The 22,847-nt window shown below is 35.1% G+C and overlaps 1 protein-coding gene across 1 annotated transcript in view; it reads left to right on the top strand.

The window, feature by feature from the left end:
• LOC149217655 (bifunctional TH2 protein, mitochondrial-like) overlaps positions 1 to 11,113 on the top strand; it is a 56,763-nt gene extending 45,650 nt beyond the window's left edge. Inside the window, exon 6 of the mRNA XM_089390317.1 lies at positions 10,605 to 11,113. Coding sequence (XP_089246443.1) covers positions 10,605 to 11,113 — 509 coding nt within the window. The remainder of the gene's footprint in view (positions 1 to 10,604) is intronic.
• The last annotated feature ends 11,734 nt before the right edge of the window (positions 11,114 to 22,847 follow it).

Genomic DNA, 22,847 nt, shown 5'->3' with positions numbered 1-22,847 from the left:
ATATGCAATCTAAGATGATAAACAATCGTTTACTTTCTTTTTGCAATGAAAATCCTAGCTACTAAGGAAAGAGAAGTAAAATTCTTTCAACATAGAGCAGAGAGCACACACTAAGATGCACTGTCCTAAATCAATTTCCGCATGCAGTCTAAATGCAAATGCACATGCATGTATTTGTTTTTCAGTTTCCTTAATGTGAGAATGACAAAAAGAAAACTAAGTACAGATCTGAACTATCTTTCCTCAAAGCGACACTTTAGCAATTTCTTTTCAAAAACAAAAGGAAGATTTAGACGACACTTTCAATTTCGACTTGAAAACTACTTTCGACACTTCAAAGAATTGATGATCCAAATCAAATACAATGGCAAAAGTGTAATCGACTATCTAAAAGAGGAAGACTTTACGACACTCTTTTCTTTGATTGAAAGCGACACTTGCGACACTTTCAAATCAAAGGATGACAGTTTGATTAAGCTACTTTTTGCAAAGGAGGACTGTAAATGATGAAAAATACATAAAAAACATTCACAATTCCTTATCAATGGATGCTGAATAATGCAGAAGAAGAGAGTTTCAACAGTGATATATTGATCATAGACAGCAAAACTACTGAATAAAGCTAAAGACAATGAAGAAAAAACCAAAATCTGAAGGCAGAAACAGTCTCACTCAATCATCACACCTGTAACACAGGGAAACAGGGATGCATCTCACCTACAACACATGGGAGGTGCGATGCATCCAGGTTGCCAATGGGAGATAGTGCGATGGTCCAGGGACGAGACTGAGCTTGGTTTTTGCTCACATTTTGCAGCTAAGTTTAGGGGTTTAGGCTGAGCTTATGATAGGCAGTAAACACAAAGTATAGGGGCTGATCTAATGAGGTTATTTGAGCTACCACCAGGGCACTTATAATGTTTTCAATTTAGATGTTCAATCCATAAACTAACCCGGAGATTGACTAAAGCAGCGTTGATATACTTTGCAGTTGCATAGCAAAAGCAGTTTGAAGGCTAGCTGGCTTAACTTTAGGCTCCGTCTGTAGTTTATAAAGCAAACAACAGTAACTAATAATCAAACTATTCACTCCCCAGCAGAGTTGCCATTTTGTTACCAGGAAAACTAGTGTCCATTCAGAGCTGCTAGTCCCACTAAGACGGGTAGCTATCTTAGAAACAAACAAACTAAAGTTACTTGTGTCTTCCTTTATGAGAGATAGATAAGAGAGAAGCAGAGAGTACCAACCTCAGTCTTCCTCTTGGCTCCTTGCTTGTTTCCTCCCCCCTTTGACAGAGCTTCGCCACTCTTTCCTCACTTGTCCCACTTCAAAGAACACCTGTAGAGTCAAAGCAACATAATACCATCAAAGCATAGAGATCTATAACCATAAACAATATAGGATCAGATGTATATTGACCATACAAATGCATACACCAATACAAGATTCAGAAATATACAAGAATATGGAGGAAAACTCAAATAGCTTTATTGATAAAAGTAGTAGAAGAGAGGATTACAACCCAGTGGTCTAACCCAGCGCCATCCTCCTAGCATGAAAGCCCTCTTCACCTCATGAAAAGCTAGATCACCCAACACTATGATGTTTCACAGAGAAACCAACAACACTTCCTTACAAAATACAAAATTCTAGCCTTTGGATCTCTAGGATGAGGGATCCATATATAGATATTCGCAGGGGGGTGAGTCAGCTTCTGGGATTTTGATTAGTGTCATTTCTACGATAGTTCTTGGTTCCACTTGGAGATTTCATGATCTCTTGCTCATCCCTGGGTGAATTCAGAGAGGCAAGTGTCAAATGAGAAGTTTCTAGAAGATTCTCTGAGTTTCCACCTAGCAAACTGCCTCTGCCATTTGTCTGCTCTCGCTCATCGCACCCTACAAAAAGGCTTTTCAGCATGCATCTCACCCTCTATGTGTAACAGGTGAGATGCATCGCACCCTCAGCATGGAGCAGTCTGTATGGTCCGATTTTGACCAGTTCTAAGCAGTTTTTCAGGGAGAACTTCTGGAAAAGGATGTAATCAGCTGACCTTGTTCCTTTAGGGTATGAAACAACACTTTTAGGGTCTTAGAAGCCCTTGGTTTATGGACATATATGATTGGGGTTGCAGTGCCAAAATATGTCTATAACAATAGGGTTTCCCATTTTCCCAAAAATGTTGTTTAGTGCCTCAAAACAGCTTTGGAAGTTTAGGACCCGAAAAACGACTAAAAATAAAAAGCTTCCAAAATAGGAAATTGTGTTGGAAATTAGGAAACTGAGAGGAAACAATGTTGGTGGCCCAAGTGTAATAAGTAGGTGGCCACAAATATCCACTTAGATCAGAGGGGAGGGGTACTCACATAAGTTCCACATCTTGGATCCATGGCCAGAAAGGTGACAAGAAGTATGGTGAAATAACTAGACAACTAGTAGGATTTAGATCACTAGGAATTACATGTCTCTAAGTTACTAATGTTTGATTGCACTAATATTTAACTAATTTATAGATATCTGTTAATTCATGCATGATAATAACAAAGGAATGAACAATATGTAACAGCCTATAAACTTCCTTGATTTCATTAAAGACTTTATTGATCTCATGAACTAGAAAGGTATCAATATGATCTCATGGTTATGGGGAAAACTTTACATTGGTGAAACTAGCCATTCCAGCAATATTAGGATAAAACAACATGAAACATTTATCAAAATGTTCATTTACTTGTGTTGACTGAATAGTTAACCTAAACAAAACACCATATTTTCATTGAGAAACAAGAATAATGGTCATTATTGCACTTACTCTTAGATTTCATTAGTTTGAATTCCCTTGGTCATTTCCATATCTAGGTGGACTACAATTTACATTGATTCTACTACTATATCTAAGTTTCTCTTCTCCATGGCAACCAAAGGTCTAGGCTCGATCCCCATATCTTGAGTGTTGAAAATTAAAGAGGGGATATGTTGAAATCCCTTTTGGTGGTATATGAAGAAATATTTCAATATGATAAATATTAGAAAATGCTAAACCCACAAATGTTAATAAGTAAGCCTCTTAATCTTGCATGTGGTCTCTCATGATTTTTTCCATATGCTTCAGAGAAACCACAAGTCTATGCCATTAAAGTGCCTGCACATACAAATTTTCCTCCCACTTTCCATGCCATTTGTTCCACTACAAAAATTATTTTGTCATGTTTTTATTGATACCTAATGGTTTCCCACTTACAAATTCTCATTTTCCTATAGAGATTTTCTAATTCACTTTCCAAACATATCCTTTTTATACTCTACATTATTGAATCTTTCATTAGCTCCCCATAGATTGTGCCACCAAATCTATGCCTAGTATCACTAATCCAAATGTAAATTTATATCCTAAAATGAAAGGAGGAGAACCTACAAAGCCCATTTAATCCCATACAACATCATGAACCTCCACAAAAATAATCCTCTTTACTAGTGATTTAAAACCCATTATTTGACACCACTAGATCAAAACTTCTCACTACTAAGTTTGATGAAGAGTTACAAATTGAAGTGGTAATGAGATATACCTGACATCCACATAATCCCACATGAAATAAGTATCCCCTACATCATTTTGTGACATAATAATGCTTGTGAGTGCATTAATGCATGGGAATGGAAGTAAAAAATGTCGCCACAAGGCTCCATCCTTTATTCCATGTGACGAAAACCAATCATACACCATGGTGACAGACACATTAACTCCCAATTGGATCATGGGAGAAGCATGGGTATTATGACGACTTTTTTTACTTCGTTTCCCATGCACTAATGCACTCTCAAGGATGATTATGCCACAACTGATGTAGTATTTAAAGCACTGGAGATTACATGTCTCAAAGTTATTAATATTTTCCTATACAATATTTAGATAATTGTGTTTTAAATATATGTTGATTCACGGATGACAATAACATAGGGATTAACAAAATGGAAAAACCTGGAAACTCCCCTGAGTTCATTAAAGAATTTATTGGTCTTATGAACCAGAAATGTGTCAATATGAACTTGTGCTTATGTGGAAACCTTACATTGATAAAAACCAATTCTATCAAAAATAGAGTATGAGAACCTGCAACAAATATTAAGCACAATAGTGTTCAATTGTCTATGTTAGCTAGATATGTAGACAAAACAACACTATAGCACCATTATTTCATTAAAGAAGCCACAATCTTAATCAAGATTGACAATTATTATAATAAGATAAAGAAGCATTTAAGACTGAACATCCTTAATAGAAATAATAGTTGGAAGATTAACTAAAATTGGATCTCTAAGTTATCAACCAAGTGAGATTTAAGGACCATGGTTTTCCCTCCATTTTCCTTTTTTATTTTCTTTTTTAAATTAAAAATACTAATTTTTAAATATGATAACAAATTAATACATAATGACAAAGTAATTTTGACTTTAAAATTTAATTCTTGATAGAATTTATTTACTTAATTTTAAATATTTAAATTTGAATTCTTAATATAATTAAACATGTTGCGCTCGCCTGGTCCAAAGCGATGCAGCTCCCCCGGATGCGGGTGATAAGGTGGACAGGACGCGCGTTTAATGGAGGCCACATGCAGGCCATGCGTTGTCTCAAGGGTCACGCATGCGAGACGACATGTCTCTGGCCGCTAAGGAATAAATGGATTGGTATTCTCCAGAAGCAATTCAATGCTCTGTCCGGCTCCTTGGTTCGAATGGAGAGAGCAGTAATGGCGGACGGGGTTCGAGGTGGCGGTAGGGATGTTAAAAGATGTGGTGGGTTGGCTCTCTATGCGCCGGTTCATGCTCAGTCCATGGTGCTCTGTGTGCAGGTTCTTGCTCGGTCTATGGTTCTTCAGGCTATAGTTCTTGCCGTCAGGGCCAATTCCCTGACTGTTTTGGGTAGTCCTAAGCCTGGTCGGTTACTCAATTTCGAGCTGCTCTATATTATTGGTGACCCTGCAAATATGGTTAGGCCTCGACAGCGAATGCTCAGCCGTCGAGGTTCCACCCGTGGCGGGTCTTCGCGTCCTCCAGTTGATGCTTCTCATCCCCATTGTTGCCACTGCTATTGCCACCGAACCTCTGAGGCCAACCCCCTTCAGACTAGCCAATTTCTGGACTCAAGCGCTCCTGATTCTGACCCGGCTTCCACGCCTGCCTTCGGTTCCGCCATTTTCAACTTTAGCAGTTCTCTGAATAGACCCCGAATCAGTGCCCATGTGTCGGTTCTCTTCCTCGAAGACTCTCCGGATGGTGGCGACTCTCAAGACAGCAGGGGGAAGCATCCTGTTGGCGGCTCAGAGAATGTCATGGAGAAGCCTGCGGATGTTCCAGAGAATGTCTCTAATCGCCCTCTGGCTCAGGAGGCGACGACCAGCAAAGGGGACAATGTCAACATGGACACTGCTCCCACTGCAGAGGAAGTGGAGAATTATGGATGGTGTAGGGTGGTCGAGGAGGAGCCGGACGAATAGCCGCTCATCTGTTCGGAGTCCCGACCTCCCTCGCTGCTCAGGTTTTGTTTTGGTCTTATTGTTCATGTTATGTTGGCTCATAGTCTGTTTATGGTATGTTGGCTCAGGGATGGGTCTGTCTTCCCCGAGAGGGATTATGCTGAAGTTCTGCTGGCGCCCCTGCGGGGGATGTAATGTTTTGGTCTGGCGCCCCTGCGAGGGCTGTTTAGTTTTGGTTTGGTGCCCCTGCGAGGGCTGTTTATTTTTGGTCTGGCGCCCCTGCGAGGGTTGTTTATCTCTGGTCTGGTGCCCCTGCGAGGGCTGTTCTTTTTGGTCTCAGCTGTTCCAAAGTGCCACAACAGGCCTCTGGTTCTGTTGGTCTTGAAATGATGTAACTGTTTTCTTGCTCCTGTATATAATAGATTAGTTTTAACGAGAAAAAAAAAAATATAATTAAACATGTTAAGTATAAATTTAATTTTAATTTTATTATAATCAATATAGATCTATGTTAACCTGAAACTTTATCAAATGCTAGGAGGGATCTAATTTCTTGAGTTGAAAACCTCTTTTGAAATGCAAAACTTGAAGAAATGTTTTCACCTCGAGAAGTTTAATCCCTCTCGGTGTTTGATAGATCTTGGGTTAACATTAATCTTGTATATATATATCTATATATATATATATATATATATAATGGATTACACATGGCCTTCATCCAACACATTAATAAAATGTTTTAACAATAATTTTTCTTTTTATTTTCTATACATAGTTTCTCTCATAGTCTCTCTCAATAAATAAAGAGACATTTACATGATTTTTTTGTTATTAATATCTTTTTTAAATGTTACATGTCAATTCATTAAAAAACATCTATCAGTGGAAGGAATTACATGTCTCATTCATCTTACACAACATACTGATCACATGTTTTTACCATCAATATTTTTTTCATTGAAGCAATTATTAAGCCCCTCACACACCTCCCCCCCCCTCTCTCTCTATATATATATTATTTTATTTTACAATTCACATTATTTTTTTTTAATTAATATATTTAAATATCATATTTCAACTCCTTAATTAAGTAAGGAATTACACATCTCCCTCCTACTAGAAAGAAATTATAGATGAAATTAAATTTATTTTATTTATTTATTTGTTACTTAATTTCAATTACTTTATCTCCCTATATAGAATTACTTTATCTCCCCCCCCACCCGCCTCTCTCTCTCTCTCTCTCTCTCTCTCTCTCTCTATATATATATATATATATATATATAATTTTATCTTACAATTCACATTGATTTTTTTTTAATTAATATATTTAAATATCATATTTCAACTCCTTAATTAAGCAAGGAATTACACATCTCCCTCCTACTCGAAAGAAATTATAGATGAAATTAAAATTATTTTATTTATTTATTTGTTACTTAATTTCAATTGCTTTATCTCCCTATATAAAATTACTTTATCTCGGTATATAAAGTTGATGTAAAACTAAGATGAAAATTCAAGTAATTTATTGATAGTGGACTTTGATTTTTTTATTATTATTACTATTTTTTAATTTGTTAATGTAAAATTATTTTATTGTTTTTAAATATAATGGAACAAAATCTCTTTAGGCAGATAAATTGTCTTTTAATTAAGAACAACCAATCCTATTCACACATGAATTGTCAACCTAGGCAGGTATTTTTATTTCAAGGTTATTGTGCAAAGTATATGCAGGCGGCAATTGCTAACTTGCATCCACTGTGCTACACTTTCTTTTACAAGAATTGACACACAATCAAATCAATTAACAAAAACAATTAAAATAAGGAGCACGAGGAGCTATGCCAAATGTGAAGTGACTTGGCAGCATGAATAAGGAGCACAAGGTGATATCATGCAACAATGTAGGAGGCATTGAAGCATGCTCCATATGACTAGAAGAGTAACCAACCGGAGGAGGAAAGAGACTCATATGGATGGTATGGCTCCTAGGAAAGCTAAATCCCAACTGTAATATAATGAGACGGGCAGGTGCAGTTTTTAAGGGTGACATAATAGACACTGCCATTTTGAAGACTAATGGAAATAAATGTTCCCTCCCTTCTCTTTTTATAAGTTCCTTTTTCATAAAGTTGTCCCCCGAGCTTGAAAAAGAGATAAAAGTATACAAGGGGGGACCTCCTAGCCATAGTAGACTAGGGTATTCCTTTTTCATAATAGTTTATCCTTGTCCATAAAAGGGTTAACTTATATTGGGTAGATGACACTTCAGGTACTTTAACGAGCGTAAAGTAGACAAGTTCACTCAACAATCTTTCTAAATTAAGGAGTCTGAAAAGAGATTAAAGAAAACTCCCCTTGGAGGAAGGAGTGGTATAAGGGATAGCAATGAGTTACAGTAATGTTGGAAATTCTCATGTCATAAAGAGGACAAGAGGCTGGTTAATATGACCACTCATCGTAGCGGTTCCTCCAAGAAAGGGTAAACACCAAGTGAAAGCGGGTGGTAGGCTAAGCAGTTGATGATGATGGAAGAAAGAAACCAAGGCTCATTGTGTAAAGTAAGCTGATAAAAGAATGGAAATCACAAGGGATAAAAGTGATGGAATCCTCTTGGCGTAAAGCCTGAAATGAGATGAGGAAGAGAACATGTGGCTCAGATTCTAGGTCATGGTAGGTTAGAAGGCGAGATTTTGGAAAGGAGTACAAAATGACTGCATGGACACCAACTCGGAAAAAAGGTGCTAACTAGGGTATCCATGAGCAGGTAAGCTCCACTGCCAAGTAAGGACATGCATAAAGGAAGTGGCAAAAGTTTCAACTTGACGGGGTCGAACCTAAGGCGAAAATATGGCACTAACGTAAATAATGCATCGGTGATGGTGATATATGACCTACCCCTATATGCCAGTAACAGGAAGCATACCTTAGGCCCCAATGGATTGTCTAAAATACATTTTTGAATGCATAAATGAATTCAACCCCCTAAAAAAAACCTTCGGGCACTCAAAATTCTATAAATTAAATAGCTTAAACTTAAGTTTTTTAAAATCCATGTTGGAATTTGGTATTAATTAACAAAATGATCGTGAAAAATTATATTTCACCCATAATTTAGACTACCCATAAAAGCAATAATTATATTAAACTGATATTTAATATAATATTTAAATATATATGCTTTAATAATATTATAATTTTAATCCAATGTCCTATAAGAACAACAAGTAACTAATAAAGATATAAATTTGTATAATAATAATTATTTCTTTCTAACAATAGAAAAATCTAACATGATTAGCGACGATAATCATCTTTGGTCATTATCCACAAATGTAGTCTAACTCATTAAAATTATTCAAGGAAAACTACTCCATCTAGAATGACCGATTAGTGGTCTACAAGGTGCTTGGGTCATTAATCTCCTTTCTATTTCCTTACACCCTTGGAAGATGATATCTTAGCCAAGGAGTTATTTTAATAATATTAATTATTTTATATCCATAGTCTTAGAATAATAATTTTAATGCTTAAAACTATATTAATGATAATTTTACATGTATTATAATACATTAATAGGAGTAGTTAATTTAGTGAATATATATGTATTTTTTAGTTGATGTTTTAATACATTTTAGTGATTTTTTTATAATGTAAAAAATATGTATGCAATAAATTTCAATTGTAAGTGATTGTTATTTAGATAATAGAATTTGTTTGAGAGTGTTAATAGTATGGTTTATGTTTCCAGATAGGCTTGTATCTAATAAATTATTCCAATTAAAACCATATATCTACTACAATGAATAAGAACACAATGAAATATAGGGATGCAGGCATAATTGAGAATATATTCAAAGTATCACCAAGTATTTGTAGAGGATAAATATTATGAAATACGAGATGCAATTGAATTTCAACACTCTTAGCCTAACACTCTTCCTTGATTAACTCCCAACATGCTCTAATTCCATACATTATACCAGAGAAGTGTAGGGGGGGAATTAGAACAAATTCCCCCAAGTATGGGCTATCACGATTATGAATAGATTACAAAATATTGACTATCTTTATTTTTGTGAGATATTAGTTGAAAAACAACACAATATCTGATTACAATAGATTGATTTGTCATAAAATCATCCGACAATAAGCTGGAAGTGTTACATCTTCTAATTTGGTTGCTCTATTTTCGATGCAATCTGTTAATGGCTACAATACGAAATATGTCCCTGAAGGAACTGCATGTATCACCCAATTCACAAAGTTTTTCGAGAAACTGTTAGCAAATTACCTAATTAGGGATGTTATGAGAAAAAACCACCTGATGGATTTTCTAGATTCATCTTCATTTGTCCAAAAATCATGTTCGAAGTTAGTCACTTGATTCTTCCTAGAGTGAGTTGTCTAGCCTATAGATCATGAGCTGGAACCTAATGGAGTTGACCTAGGTATGACTTGAATAACATAAATCCATGTTTAACATCTATAGGAAAAAAAAAAAAACCATGTTCCATAATTTCTCATGGACCTGCACAAGTATTCTAACCTCTAACGTTGTCATTGGAACAACACTAGTAAGACCATCATCAACTAAACCAACAATAATCCTTTCTAATTCATCAAAGATAAAGAAAAACAATAATAATTAACAAATTTAACATGTAAGCTTAATGTGACACATTTATGAAGAAACACAACGAGATGAGTAATGGATAAACAAAAAAATGCTATAAAATAACTGAAAATAGTTATTTAGAGAAGTGAAAAATAAGACAATTTGAGAGCTCAACCATGTTTCCCATATTAAATTGTACTCTCGGTACAATAAAATTACATTTGTAAAAAAAATTGAAAATACTAACATGTTATTATACCTTTTTACCTTAACCTTAGTGTAATTTTTCCATCATGGTCACTCATCAACTATTTCATACTGCTAAATTTGATTTTGGAGCTGCATGCCAATGTCAAAATGCATTCATTAGTTACGAAGTAATTGATATTCATTTTGTTACATAGCAATTGACATACACACTTTGTGATATACATAGAAGTAATTGTTAATTCTGAATCGTTATATGGATATTGACGATCATATTTTTGCCTTTCTGCAGGTGGTTTAGATGGTTTACATATTCATTCAGATGATATGGAACACGCTTCTATGGAATCTTTCTACTTTCACAGCTCAATGAAGAAGGTGAAAATATTTAATAATATCTGGAGTTCTACGAAGGAATATGACATGGAACACACTTCTATATATATTGGTAGGGACAATCTAAGTGACTTACTTTGTCTTCTCAAGGCAGATATTGGAATAGTGATTGGTGCAAGTTCAAAACTGAAAAGGGTGGGGGCACATTTTGGAGTGTCCTTCGTTCCTTTGTTTCTGGGGCTTGTGACACAGCAGAGACTATATGCAAATTGTTATAATGGTTGGATAAGACAAAGTGGCATTATTTACACCGTTTCTAGCTGGAGTGAAATACATGCTTTTCTTTTGGGTTCCCCAATTAATCGAATTTCCAACGAATCATTAATAATAAAATACCAGCCAGCAATCACAAAAGTTCAAACTCGGAGAAGTTTGCCTATGAATCCATTTTTAATCTCATTGTGAATATTTAAAATGTCTCGGTAAGAAAATATAATTATTTATATTTTATATTAATTTAGGTTATAAATTTATAAATTTTATTTTATTTTAATTAAATTATTTAAAAAAATAGTACTATTTATATAGTTTCTAATTGCAGTGAAATACATGTTTCGCTTTTGGATTCTCTTAATTGATGGGAACTTTTTAATTTTATTATATTTAATTGATTGGAATTTTTAAATTTTTCTTTCAATTTTATGGTTTAGATATATAATTATTTATATTTTATTATATTTGGTATGATTATAACAAGGGTTACATAGTAGCTAGTACCTATTACTTAGTTTAAATATAGTTTAATTAAATAAAAATTAAAAAAAAAACAAAAATTTCATCACAAACATGAAGTAACTAATAAAATATTGTATTGTTAAATGCCATCACCAAAAATTAAGAAATATGATGAATTAATATTGTTTATATTAATATACATATATGTGTGTGTGTTTATATATATATATATATATAGATAATTGTTTATAATTAAATTTATTAAAATATATTTTTAATATAATAATAAGTCATTTTAAATTGAAAATGATGTTAAAAAATTACAATTCATTAAAAAAAAAAGGATAAAAAATTGAAATAAAGAAAAAGAAAAAAAATTGAAAAGTTAAATGAAAAAGAAATAAAACTAAAAACAAAAAATTAGTAACTAATAGAAATGGAAGTTACTAAACAACCCATAATAAGACCTCAACCAATCACGTTACAAATAAATAAATTTAAATAATAATAATAAATAACAAAAATTGAATTCCAAATGTTTAACTATGGGTAAGTGTGATAAATTTGTGGTCAAAGACAAACTAATACTTAGGCGTGAGGCAGGTATAATAAGATATAAATTTTAACTAAAAAATTGTAAGACATTACTATTTACAATATGATTGGTTTAAGTCTTATTAATGATTGTTTTGTTATTACAACCTCCGCACACACAATGTCATGTGAATAACTACTTCACATTTTTCTGCCATAATTTTTAGATGCAATTAAAATATTTATGACATGAATTTTAGATATTTTTAGATTTTTCATTGTTAAGTTTCAAGGAAATCACCAAAAATTAAAATCCTTGAAAATATCTCATACAATTCATATTTGCTATCAATTACTACCCACCATAATTTAAGCAAGTATTTGCATACATTACCTTCACTAGGAGCTTACTACCCACCATTATTTATGTTTTCTTCTAACGCTCTAATAAGTAGGAGTAAAAATGTAAATATATCTATCTATACAACATTATCATCATTTTTTTTTTGGGTAAAGCTTGGTAGGACCTTCTGTTTTCTATTTATAAAAGACAAGTTTACACCACAGAGATAAGATAGGTGGCTTCAACTTGCCCAGTGGGAAACCATATCTATTGGGCACCTATCCTCGTTATAAGCCATTCAAAAATAATATAGTTTCAGGTGATCAACCCAAGCTAGGTGGCTTCAACTTGCCCACTGGGAAACCAAGTATGTTGGGCACCTATCCTTGTTATAAGCCATCCAAAAATAATATAGTTTCAGGCGATCAACCCAAGCTATATATACATCTATATCATGATATGAGTCTAAGTTTCTGTCTATCATAAGCATACATTCATAAAAGTAAATGCTATCCGCTAAAAATCAAAAGACATTCCAAAATTTGACTATTCCTTCTAATCCTCTGAGGCTAAGTCCACTGGGGCCGGGTCTTCATCTGAGTCTCATGGTGCATCTGCCAGCTCGATAATACACGAGATATGCCTTTGAATACGATCTAGGCGAATGTCTTGCTTGCCCAACTGGAACTAGATGGTCTACAGGTCATTCTTGTAGTTTGGCATGTCCTGGAGGGTCATTTCGATTCCCATTGATAGTTGCTCCATGGCCTTCCCTAAAAGGCTCTTCATGAGCCAATACAAGTATAAAGTTTGCTTAAATTTCATGACTCTTCCCCTAGTATTCCCTAGGTCCAGGATTACCTCATGCTAGGCCTCCATTTCCTCTTCGGAATCTGCCTCCTCTTTTATTTGTTCCTCCCAATCTTCCAAGATCTTGCAGATGCCTGCATCCGTCCTTACCCTATACATTGTTGCCGCTTCACTGATGAGCCTTTATACCGTCTTTCTTCCACACCTGGGTTCCAAGGTGCTCGGGTCAGCTGCACGAGGCATCTCCCTTCCCCTTTTGCCTCTTACTCTTCCACGAGGTGGTCTAGCCATTTCTTCTGCTGTGCAAATGTGTTCACACACAATTCAGATTAGATAATAGAATGTATGTCTCGACTGCTCCACAATGCTGTCGCTTCCCCTCTCCTCACAATTCCAGCCACACTTGCCTCTGCCCCGATGCCCCTCTGCCCAAGGCTGTGGTGCCTCCCCTCTACCAAAATTATCAGCGCCACTCACCTGCCAAGCATTAGCCTCTCCACCTTTTTGGTGTTTGCATCTCTCTCCTCTCCTCCCGAGGGTAATGCCTTGGTACCCAGTTCAAATGATACTTACGGTACTAACCGCCCGCCCATCAAGCCAGATGACCACTACACTCATTTTCCTTACCTTCCCTCACCCCTCTGTCCTATGCATTCTCCGCTCCTCTTTGTCATTCCCAATTACCTTCCCTCGCACTTGCTTGTCTACATGCTCCCCTCCCTCACTGGTAATCTGGCTGGCCAACTTAATTGCAGGTGGTTCCTCATGGTCCCGTTTGTGATGGTCTCTCTCGTTGCCAGTTACTGGTTTGAACCCAGTTCCCTTCCCTCCCAGCATACCAAGGTCTCTCTCACCTATAACCCTATTCCCTTCCCTGGTCTAATCTCTCATTCCCCTGCCATGGAAACACACAGAAAGCATTGCAATAGACGAGTAGAGCCAGATAACATACCGAGTGCTAATGCGAAGGTGACTTTGCTGGTCCCTCCATTGGTATGCCTCATCGTTTCTCCGTCTCCCCTTTGCAACTATGCTCTCCCCATCACCCTTCCTACCTTCATAATCCCCTTCCTTCATTCTTTGTCCCATCCATCCTCCTGTCCTGTCCTTCCCACCTCCGTCACCACCCTGGCATTGACTGCCACTTCTCCATTGCCCTTTATACATTGTCATGCGGGAGGCCACCGCACCCATCACCATGAGCATGTGGGATACGGTGGAATGTACCCGACACTTAGTTGTCCTGACAACCATCTCTGTCATGCGTCCTCAGGCACCCACCCCAATCGGGGGCTCATCAAAAATATTATTACTACAATAAGACATTATTATTGTCTCTAGGTAAGGTTGGATTCTCCACCACCACAATGCAAAATTACAATTAACAAAATATCTCAATTTACCAATTAGTGAAAACTAAACCTTAACACTAACTTGAATTCAATCTTTTTACTTTAATTTAATTATATTTAAACTAAGCAATAAGTATTAGCTACTATTTAACACTTGTTTCATTTTGATTTATATCATTAAATTATAAGTCTTATTTTGTTTTAATAATATTATTGGGAAAAACAAAATATTATTATCTATAATATTTTTAGATAAAGTTAAATATATGTCATTCTTTTGGAGCCTTCCAATTAATTAAAGCTCTTTGAACTTGGCTTCTAATACCATAGTTTCCACTCACTATTCCAAAATTTGTTCTAAGAAAAAATAATCATCTATTCCAAAATTGGTTCTAAGGAAAAATAACCGTCTTATTATACTTGCTACATGCATGGTATTACGCATTCAGTTTTTCCTTTGACTGCTTATTAGTTTGTATTTGACCAAAAATTTCTCTTACTTATCCATAGTTTAATATTGGGAATTCAATTTTTGTTAATTTTTTATTATTAATTAAATTTATTTATTTATAAAATGATTGGTTCTTATCATGGGTTGTTTAGTAACTTCTATTTGAATTAGTTACTAATTCTTGATTTTAGTTTTATTTCCTTTTTATTTTGATTTTTTCCCCTTTTCTATCATGAATTATGTTTTTTCTCCATATTTTTCAATTTAAGATTACTTATTATTATATTAAAAAATATATATATATATATATAAACCATATTAGTTAATCACATTTTTTTTAAATTTTTGATGAAGGCATTCAACAATACAATATTTTATTAATTGTTCTATTTTTTATTATGAATTTTTTGTTTTTATTATTTTTTAATTTAATTAAATTATATTTAAGCTAAATTGAAAATATAATTACTATATAACCTTGTTTTATTTTAATTTATATTATAAATTTATAATTTATATTTTATTTTAATTATATTATAAATTTATTATTTTTTTTATTTACCAATTTCAATTTCAATTTCAAATATATATATTCCTGAAACTTTTAAAGTGTCTAAGGTGTTTTCAAAGAGTAATGATAACACGACCTAATGCAAAGGAAGCTTCTAAATCCCAAACAATAACCATGACATTTAGTAATCATTTGAATCCCAAACAGTAATAATGACATTTAAAGTTATATAGTTTATATTATTCTTAAAAGCTTAAGTAAGTACTTGTATAGAATTCCTTTTTAAGAACTGTGTAATAATGTTATTATATTTAGGTTAAGAAAGACGAAATTATGAGAATTTAAATGTATGTTATAACAGTTTATTTAGATTAATTCAGATGAAATAATGACAAGTCCAATAGGTTATGTTTGATGTGGTACCATGGGATAAATAAGATTATTTAAATGATGGATTTACCTTTTAAAAATCCAAGAGCTATTGTAGCATGGATATGGATTAATAGGATATTAAAATCATAAAAGAAATCAATGAGAATTTGTGTTATGTTTTTAGTTAAGATAAAGTACACTCCCCAAAATCAATGAGAAATTGTGTTTTTTTGGGGGGGGGGGGGGGGGGGTTAAGATAGGTATATTGATAAAACCTTTGATATACTTTTTAAAACCAAGTAAATTTTTGTAATAAGTTTAAAGATACTTACTCTAAGAGCCTAATAATTATGGAAGAAAGATATAAGTTTTAAGATACTTACTCTAAGAGCCTAATAATTATGGAAGAAAGAAAAAAGTTAATAGGTTGAGAGGATATATATTAATTGATTAATTAGAGATAAGTTTGTAAATGGTTTATTATTTTAAAATAATATATTTTGATATTGCTTTTGTTTGTTAGATTATGTGAATTTTAAAATGACTAGTATGTCTAATTTATAGTTTTAATAGTTGTAACTCATTGGCAGCTAATCTATCAAAATAACTCATGTGTCGCACCCAGTGTGAGCCACACCAATCTTTAGTATGGCTGGATTTTTCCCCACAAAGTTTCAAACCATTGACCTTTACACCACAAAATATATTAATAAAACATCGTGTCACTATTTTCTCTACTGCCCATAGGCAACAAATTTTGATATTCACATCATATTAATCATTAAATTTATTTCAAATATAGTTAAATAATATTAATTATCTTACTAAGTTAATATAAAAAAAAATAAATAAATAAATAAAAAGAAGTATTAGTAATCAAACGTTCATTTTTTTTCCTTTGGAATGATTTAGATAATGCTCCTTGAGCATTAAGATCTTTGAATATGCACAAAAATAAAAATACAACCTTTCTCAAATTTAATAATCATATAAAGAAATAATGTAAACTTATAACTATTTTGTTTTAACCAATATTAGATAATCACTTCAACTACAATCCATTAAAAAAAGCGCAAATTGATATCTTTATTATTATTATTTTTAATATCTAGGATAATCGGTAACTGGTGAGAGTTATCCTGAACAGACCCAGGATCAAATCTAACTGGCTGCCACTATAAACCTAGGCTACGTGCAACAACCTGCAAGCCGCACAATTGCAGGAAACTTATACCTCAACAAGAGTCGAGACGTCTGCTCTAGGGTCGCCTACTCTTCTAGCCAAGACACAACAAGTCATATACTAAATGAGATTTGAACCTTCATCTCGTGGGTTTCACCCAGCGAAACTTACCTTTATACCCCATATCATTGTATTATTATTAATCAAATGTAATTGAAAACAAAACCGGCTGCATGACAGCTAGTCCCTGCCTTAAGGGTAGCGAGCGGGTGGTTGAGGACTGCATGGTTCTCAGGTTTAGACACGCATCCTAGCAAGTCGGCAAGCAAGCAGATATAGATTGATATTGATATCCAAAAACAAAAGTTGATTCAGAACCAAATTTAGTTTCTCAACTTGCTCTTGCCATCATCTTGACCAACATTCGTGTCCGTGTTAAATCTCGTAGCAGGACCCATTGTAGTTTATCCAATAGCCGCGGTAGAACTAAAACCCGTTGATTCAGCATCATTAGTTGAAACTATTGATCCGGTTGACTCAGTAGATTCTGTCATTTCAACAATTGTTTAAGTAGTGTCAGATGCAGATCCACTAGATCGAGTTTAAGCAGCTAGCATTCCTGTTTTGACATCCAATGATGTTCCTATCAATGTAGTTCTGATATCAGCTATTATTCAAGTTAGTGTATCTATGCGTGTTTTTATAGAAGCAACGTTTCGACATCTGTCATTGTCCCTATATATATATGTAATTACATAATTGCCCATTGTTCCAAAATTCGTACACGTTCCTACTTTATAGTGTGCATTACCTTATGTTCCTATAAGCTTAGTTTCGACATCCCATGAAGTCCTTAGAAGTCAAGTTCCAGTTGCAAGTGTTCCTAAAAGTTGACCGAGTTTCATTAGTATAACCTAAACCAATAGCAAAGGCAAGAGCAGTGGTTCTAGCACCAAGAGTTTAAGCAACACCACCAACAGCGGAGAAAGAAACAAAGCAAGCATAGACAGTTCTAGTTGATTCAGCAGTTGTAGTTGTTTCGGTTTCATATCCAGTTGGAGAACTAGTAGTTTGAATTCCTCCTTGTGTTCCCACATTTCCAAGTGTTCCTAGAAGTATAGTTCCAAAATTGCCTTTTGTTCCAAGAGCAGGCACTCCGGTATCTTCCTTTGTTCCTACTATATATGTATTTGGTGTTGTTCATAGAAGTGGTGTTCCAAAATATTCTATTGTACCTAGAAAGGATGCTTCAACATCAACTGTAGTTCCGATATATGTAATTTCAGCATTGCCTATTTTTCCAAGAAATGATGATCCAAGATACCCTGTAGCTCCTAGGAGCGATGCGGAGGCAAAGACAGCAGATGCAGTTGACTGAGTTGAACCAATTTCATTAGCTCCAGTTGAATATCCACCGATTCCATATCTAGTGGCTTAGCCACCAGTTGCATCACCAATTGATCGAGTTGATCCTGTTCCAGGAGCACAGTAAGCAGCCCTACCAGCACCATCTAAGGTAGCAAAGGCAGAGTCAACAGGAGGGGAGGCATAGCTCCGTAAGATGTAAGAAGCAATTTGGCGGTTTGATGGGAGACCACCACTAACGGGGGAACTAGCCGGTTACAAAGAATGGAAGAATCATTCATAAGTGAAATCAATTCAACTGTTGAATAGTCAGAAGTAGGGGTGAGTGGACCAGTTCCATGTCTAGTCCCAGAAGCAGATGCAGCCAAGCCCACCAGCTTCAGTGTCCTCATCTGAGGGTGGTAAATTTGGAAGTTGGGCGTTGGGCAGTAGCGGGGCCGGCCATAGAGGCCAGCTAAGCCATAGACCTGATCGATATAGTTTTCAATACAGTCTTCTTGGCCCACCCATGAATGAGAAATGAAGTAGCCAAGCCTTGAACCAAATATGATTAAACCTGAGTTTGTTCTAACAATTTTGGTTGCATTCTTATTGGTTTTGAACAAAAAAACCAAACCAGCCCCAGGCTACAATGTAGAAAATTGGGTTATAATTTATATCTTGTCTCCAAAACCACTGCATCTAATTATTTAATGAATCTGCTGTTATATATGTCTCCCATATAATTTAGAACTACTACATCCAATTATTTAATGAATATGTTGTTATATGTCTCCCATATATGGGCTCAATAAAAAACAAATCAGATGAGCAAAGCATTTTCCGAGTGAACAAGCATCATTGTGGTTCGAACGTTTTTCGTGGGCATTTTTTTATTTTATTTTATTACAGTCAGTAGAATTTGGTTAGAGTGATTTTGTTTTATTGAGGAATATTTCCATTTCACAAAGTTTAACATGGATATGCGACCAACCTTCGCAACACTTTTCCTTGTTTCATAATAATGCGCCTTCTTTACACCTAATTTAAGCAAATAACCCTTGCAGGTCCTGATATCCGTCGAGCTTACCACGCAACCGTGAGACATTCCTGGCAAATTAAAGAGCGCGCACTGAATAGATCCCATCTTTAAAGGCTTAAGAGCAGAACACTCTCATACCTTGGCCAACCTACAATTAAATTCCATACATAAAAACTCGAACCAATGTCCCAAAGAACCTGAGAACGACAAAAAAAATGTAGGTCGTGCCAATGTTCACTGACCTGCTGAGGAATGTAAAGTGTTTGAGGTTCAAAACCCGATGAGCCCCCGGCTAGCTTTAGCCTTGATGTGCTTTTAGTCCGAAAACAACAAGCTGAAGAAGCCAAGTTGTTCTGAAGCCAGCCAGGATTTTGGCCCCACCACGAGAGACAAAGCGAAGCGCCATAGAGACGTGGTTGAACACAACGCATCATAATGCATGATCGAAACATGGCTGAAGAGTAGGACAATGGTGACAGGTACCATTCTATGTTAATCTTGCGTGTTGGATAGATGAGCGAAAAAGCTTAGAAGCTTGGTTAGTACTTGCACTAGCAGCAAGAATGAGCTGAGGTTCTCTCCGCTGTCATGAAAACCTAGAATGGGTGATTCGAGAGTGCATACCTATGAGCATAATAGAAGATCTCCCTATTTGCATAACAGATGAGATTCTAGGGAGCCATAGTGCCAGTTTTGCTGCTAGTCGTGTTGAGATGGTTTTCTCTGAGTGCAATTGAAGAAGGCTATGGAGGACAGTGGACAAAATTCATCTACGAGTTTGCCAAAGTTCATTCCCTTTGTGAAAGTCCTCCGTAAAGCATCTTCCGTAAGTCCGACAATACTCTCTAGATTGATTTATGAGCAATTTTTAGTTTCTTGAAATTCATTTGTCAAAAAGAATAGTTGATTGATTTGAGAAAAATGCGGGGTAAAAAAATTCAACCGGTAAAACAACCTATTTTACCTTATTCTAGGACGCACAATTCAGATTTGTTTCCAGAAGTGCAGATTTCTTTCCTCGATTTCTTTGTTGGGTTTCGTCGATTTCTTTGTTTTAGCTGGCCGACATCAGGATTAATGGATGTGTGTGAAAGGTTAATGGATATGTGTGAATTCCTGTAGGCAAGAAGAAATTATAATTCTCAGATGACAACAAAAAACAGAGCAATGATCCTTGCAATGAAATGAAACTTATCACTTATTGCTGTAAGTTAACCACTAATTTTTCATAGAAAGCAGAAAGCATAAATACCCTTGCAAATAGAAATAGAAATAGTCTCTTCAATAGAAACAATCTTCAATAGAAACAGTCTCTTCAAGATTGCAAAATGCAAAATGATTTTTTCTAGTGCGGAATGATTTTTTCAGGTGCGGTGGTGAAACCTGAAGCATAGCTACCAACATATCAACCAACAACTATTCCAGCAACATATCAACCAGCAACTATTCTAGCGATCCATTAAAGCGATCCCATGTGGTCAAGCGAGAACCATATTTTCCAGCACCAACAATTGATGCCATTGTAGATTGGTGTGGTGGTGAAACTTGAAGCATATCTACCAGCAGCGATCCCATTGCAGATTAAGTTGCAAAACTACCAGCAACTGTTCCAACGAAGCTCCTAAAGCTCCTATGTGTTGATCATATGTGTTGAAGCTCCTAAAGCTCCTATGTGTTGATCATATGTGTTGAAGCTCCTATGTGTTGACAGATTCTCTTATGTGCAGATGTCACAGACGCCTTATGCTTGGTCCCTTTGTGCTAGCAGATGTCACAAAAAAGCAAAGATGCAAATGTCACCTGTCACCAAAAAATGGACAGATGTCACAAAGACGAGCAGATCTCACAGAGACGAGCATATGTGAGATGGACCTAGATGATTAATTAAACAAACCTAGCATAGCATTTGTTGTTAGCAAAGTAATGCCAGCATTACTTTACCCTAAAAAAAACCGTTCAACAAAGCTATTGTTTATCCTAGCTTTATCTAAAGTATGTATGACTTTTATCTAAAGTGTGCCTTGATATGAGGCCAACTAAGATGAAAAACAGGTTGATTTTATCATAACGAATATGAAAGCCTGTCCATTGGATGATAATGATGATGATAACAAATGCTCATTTGAATATTGAGAAAATACTTTGGTTAAAGACTAAAAAATTTCTTTGATTTCTATGCCCAGCTAATAGCGGGACTAAAAACGATTATTATAGTCCCTGCAACCTCGAAGGGGCAAGGACTAATAAGACACTATACTTGATTATTGTCATCATCGCTTTTATAACTTGAGTCTAGGTTCCCCTAGCATGGATTTGCTTTTCAACATCAACTCCTTATGCATGCAAGTCTTGGTTTTACTTTATATGGGAAACTTAAGAAGAGTCTATGCCCAACTGAAAATTAAAGGATGCAATCAATACCAAGGAGTCTCAATGGTGCAAAAGATATAAAAACCATAGGCAAATACTCGAAAATCTTCCTCCAATATATATGTACTCCAATATATGTATTCTAATTGTTAAGTGCTCTTCTGCCAACAAGAAGACTCCAATTTATACCATGAAAATTAGTTTAGTTTATTAGGGATGGATATTAGGGTTATACATGTTGAACTTACGTTTAGAGTGAGGGTGAATTAGTATAAGAATATTTTTTTTAAATGAGAATTCATTAATTATTTATTAATTTCAAAACATTAAATGTATGCAAAATCAAATCATAGTACACAAAGTTTAATATGGAAACTTTTGTGGGAGAAAACCACAAAATTTTATCTTTATAAATTTTTATAAGCATCAACCTACTATTATAAAGCTTGCATATATCAACCTACTATTATCAAGCTTGTATGCCCCAACTTATTAGAGACACCAATCTCCTTAGTCGAGCACCAATCTAGCAATATATTATATAGGCACCAACAAACTGGAGACACCAATCCCCTTGGCTAAGCACCAACTTCGCAAGACTTGTATAGGAAACAACCCAAGGTATTCATACATAGAGTACTTATGACTTCACCTACATGATTCATACTTCATGCATTTCACAACATAATCATACCCTTGACTTTCATGCTTGAATAGCTCTCCTTGCTTCATACCCCATGCATAGCTTTAAACCCTAGTAAGATTTAACCTTCATTCCCTAGTGAACCTAATAGTATCTTTCACAAAATATAAACCCACACTAGTGTACCTCACAATATAACAACCCTAAAACAATGCACTTCATAGCATTTAAGACCTTAGTGCTTCATACTGCACCCTTAACACTCGAAAAAAACTCAGACTCCTCTTACACACGTTTAAACCAAAGAATACTCGTCAAGTCCTATTGTGTACCTTATATCTCTTTTGTGCACTAATACTTGATCTTCTTGCTTGAGTGCACTTCAAATGCACTCATCTGTCCTTTACTTATAGTGTTCATGAGTTCACTTATGGGGATGACTGGTAAAAAGTGGTTGGGCCGATCTGTACTTTCTGGCTAGGTCGACCTAATATAATATTTTATATCTC

This window comes from Pinus tabuliformis, chromosome 1_1 (assembly GCF_031772625.1).
Source record: "Pinus tabuliformis cultivar Carrire ecotype Pingquan chromosome 1_1, CPIR1, whole genome shotgun sequence".
NCBI classification, from domain to species: domain Eukaryota; kingdom Viridiplantae; phylum Streptophyta; class Pinopsida; order Pinales; family Pinaceae; genus Pinus; species Pinus tabuliformis.
This window is presented reverse-complemented; position numbering and strand designations above follow the sequence as displayed.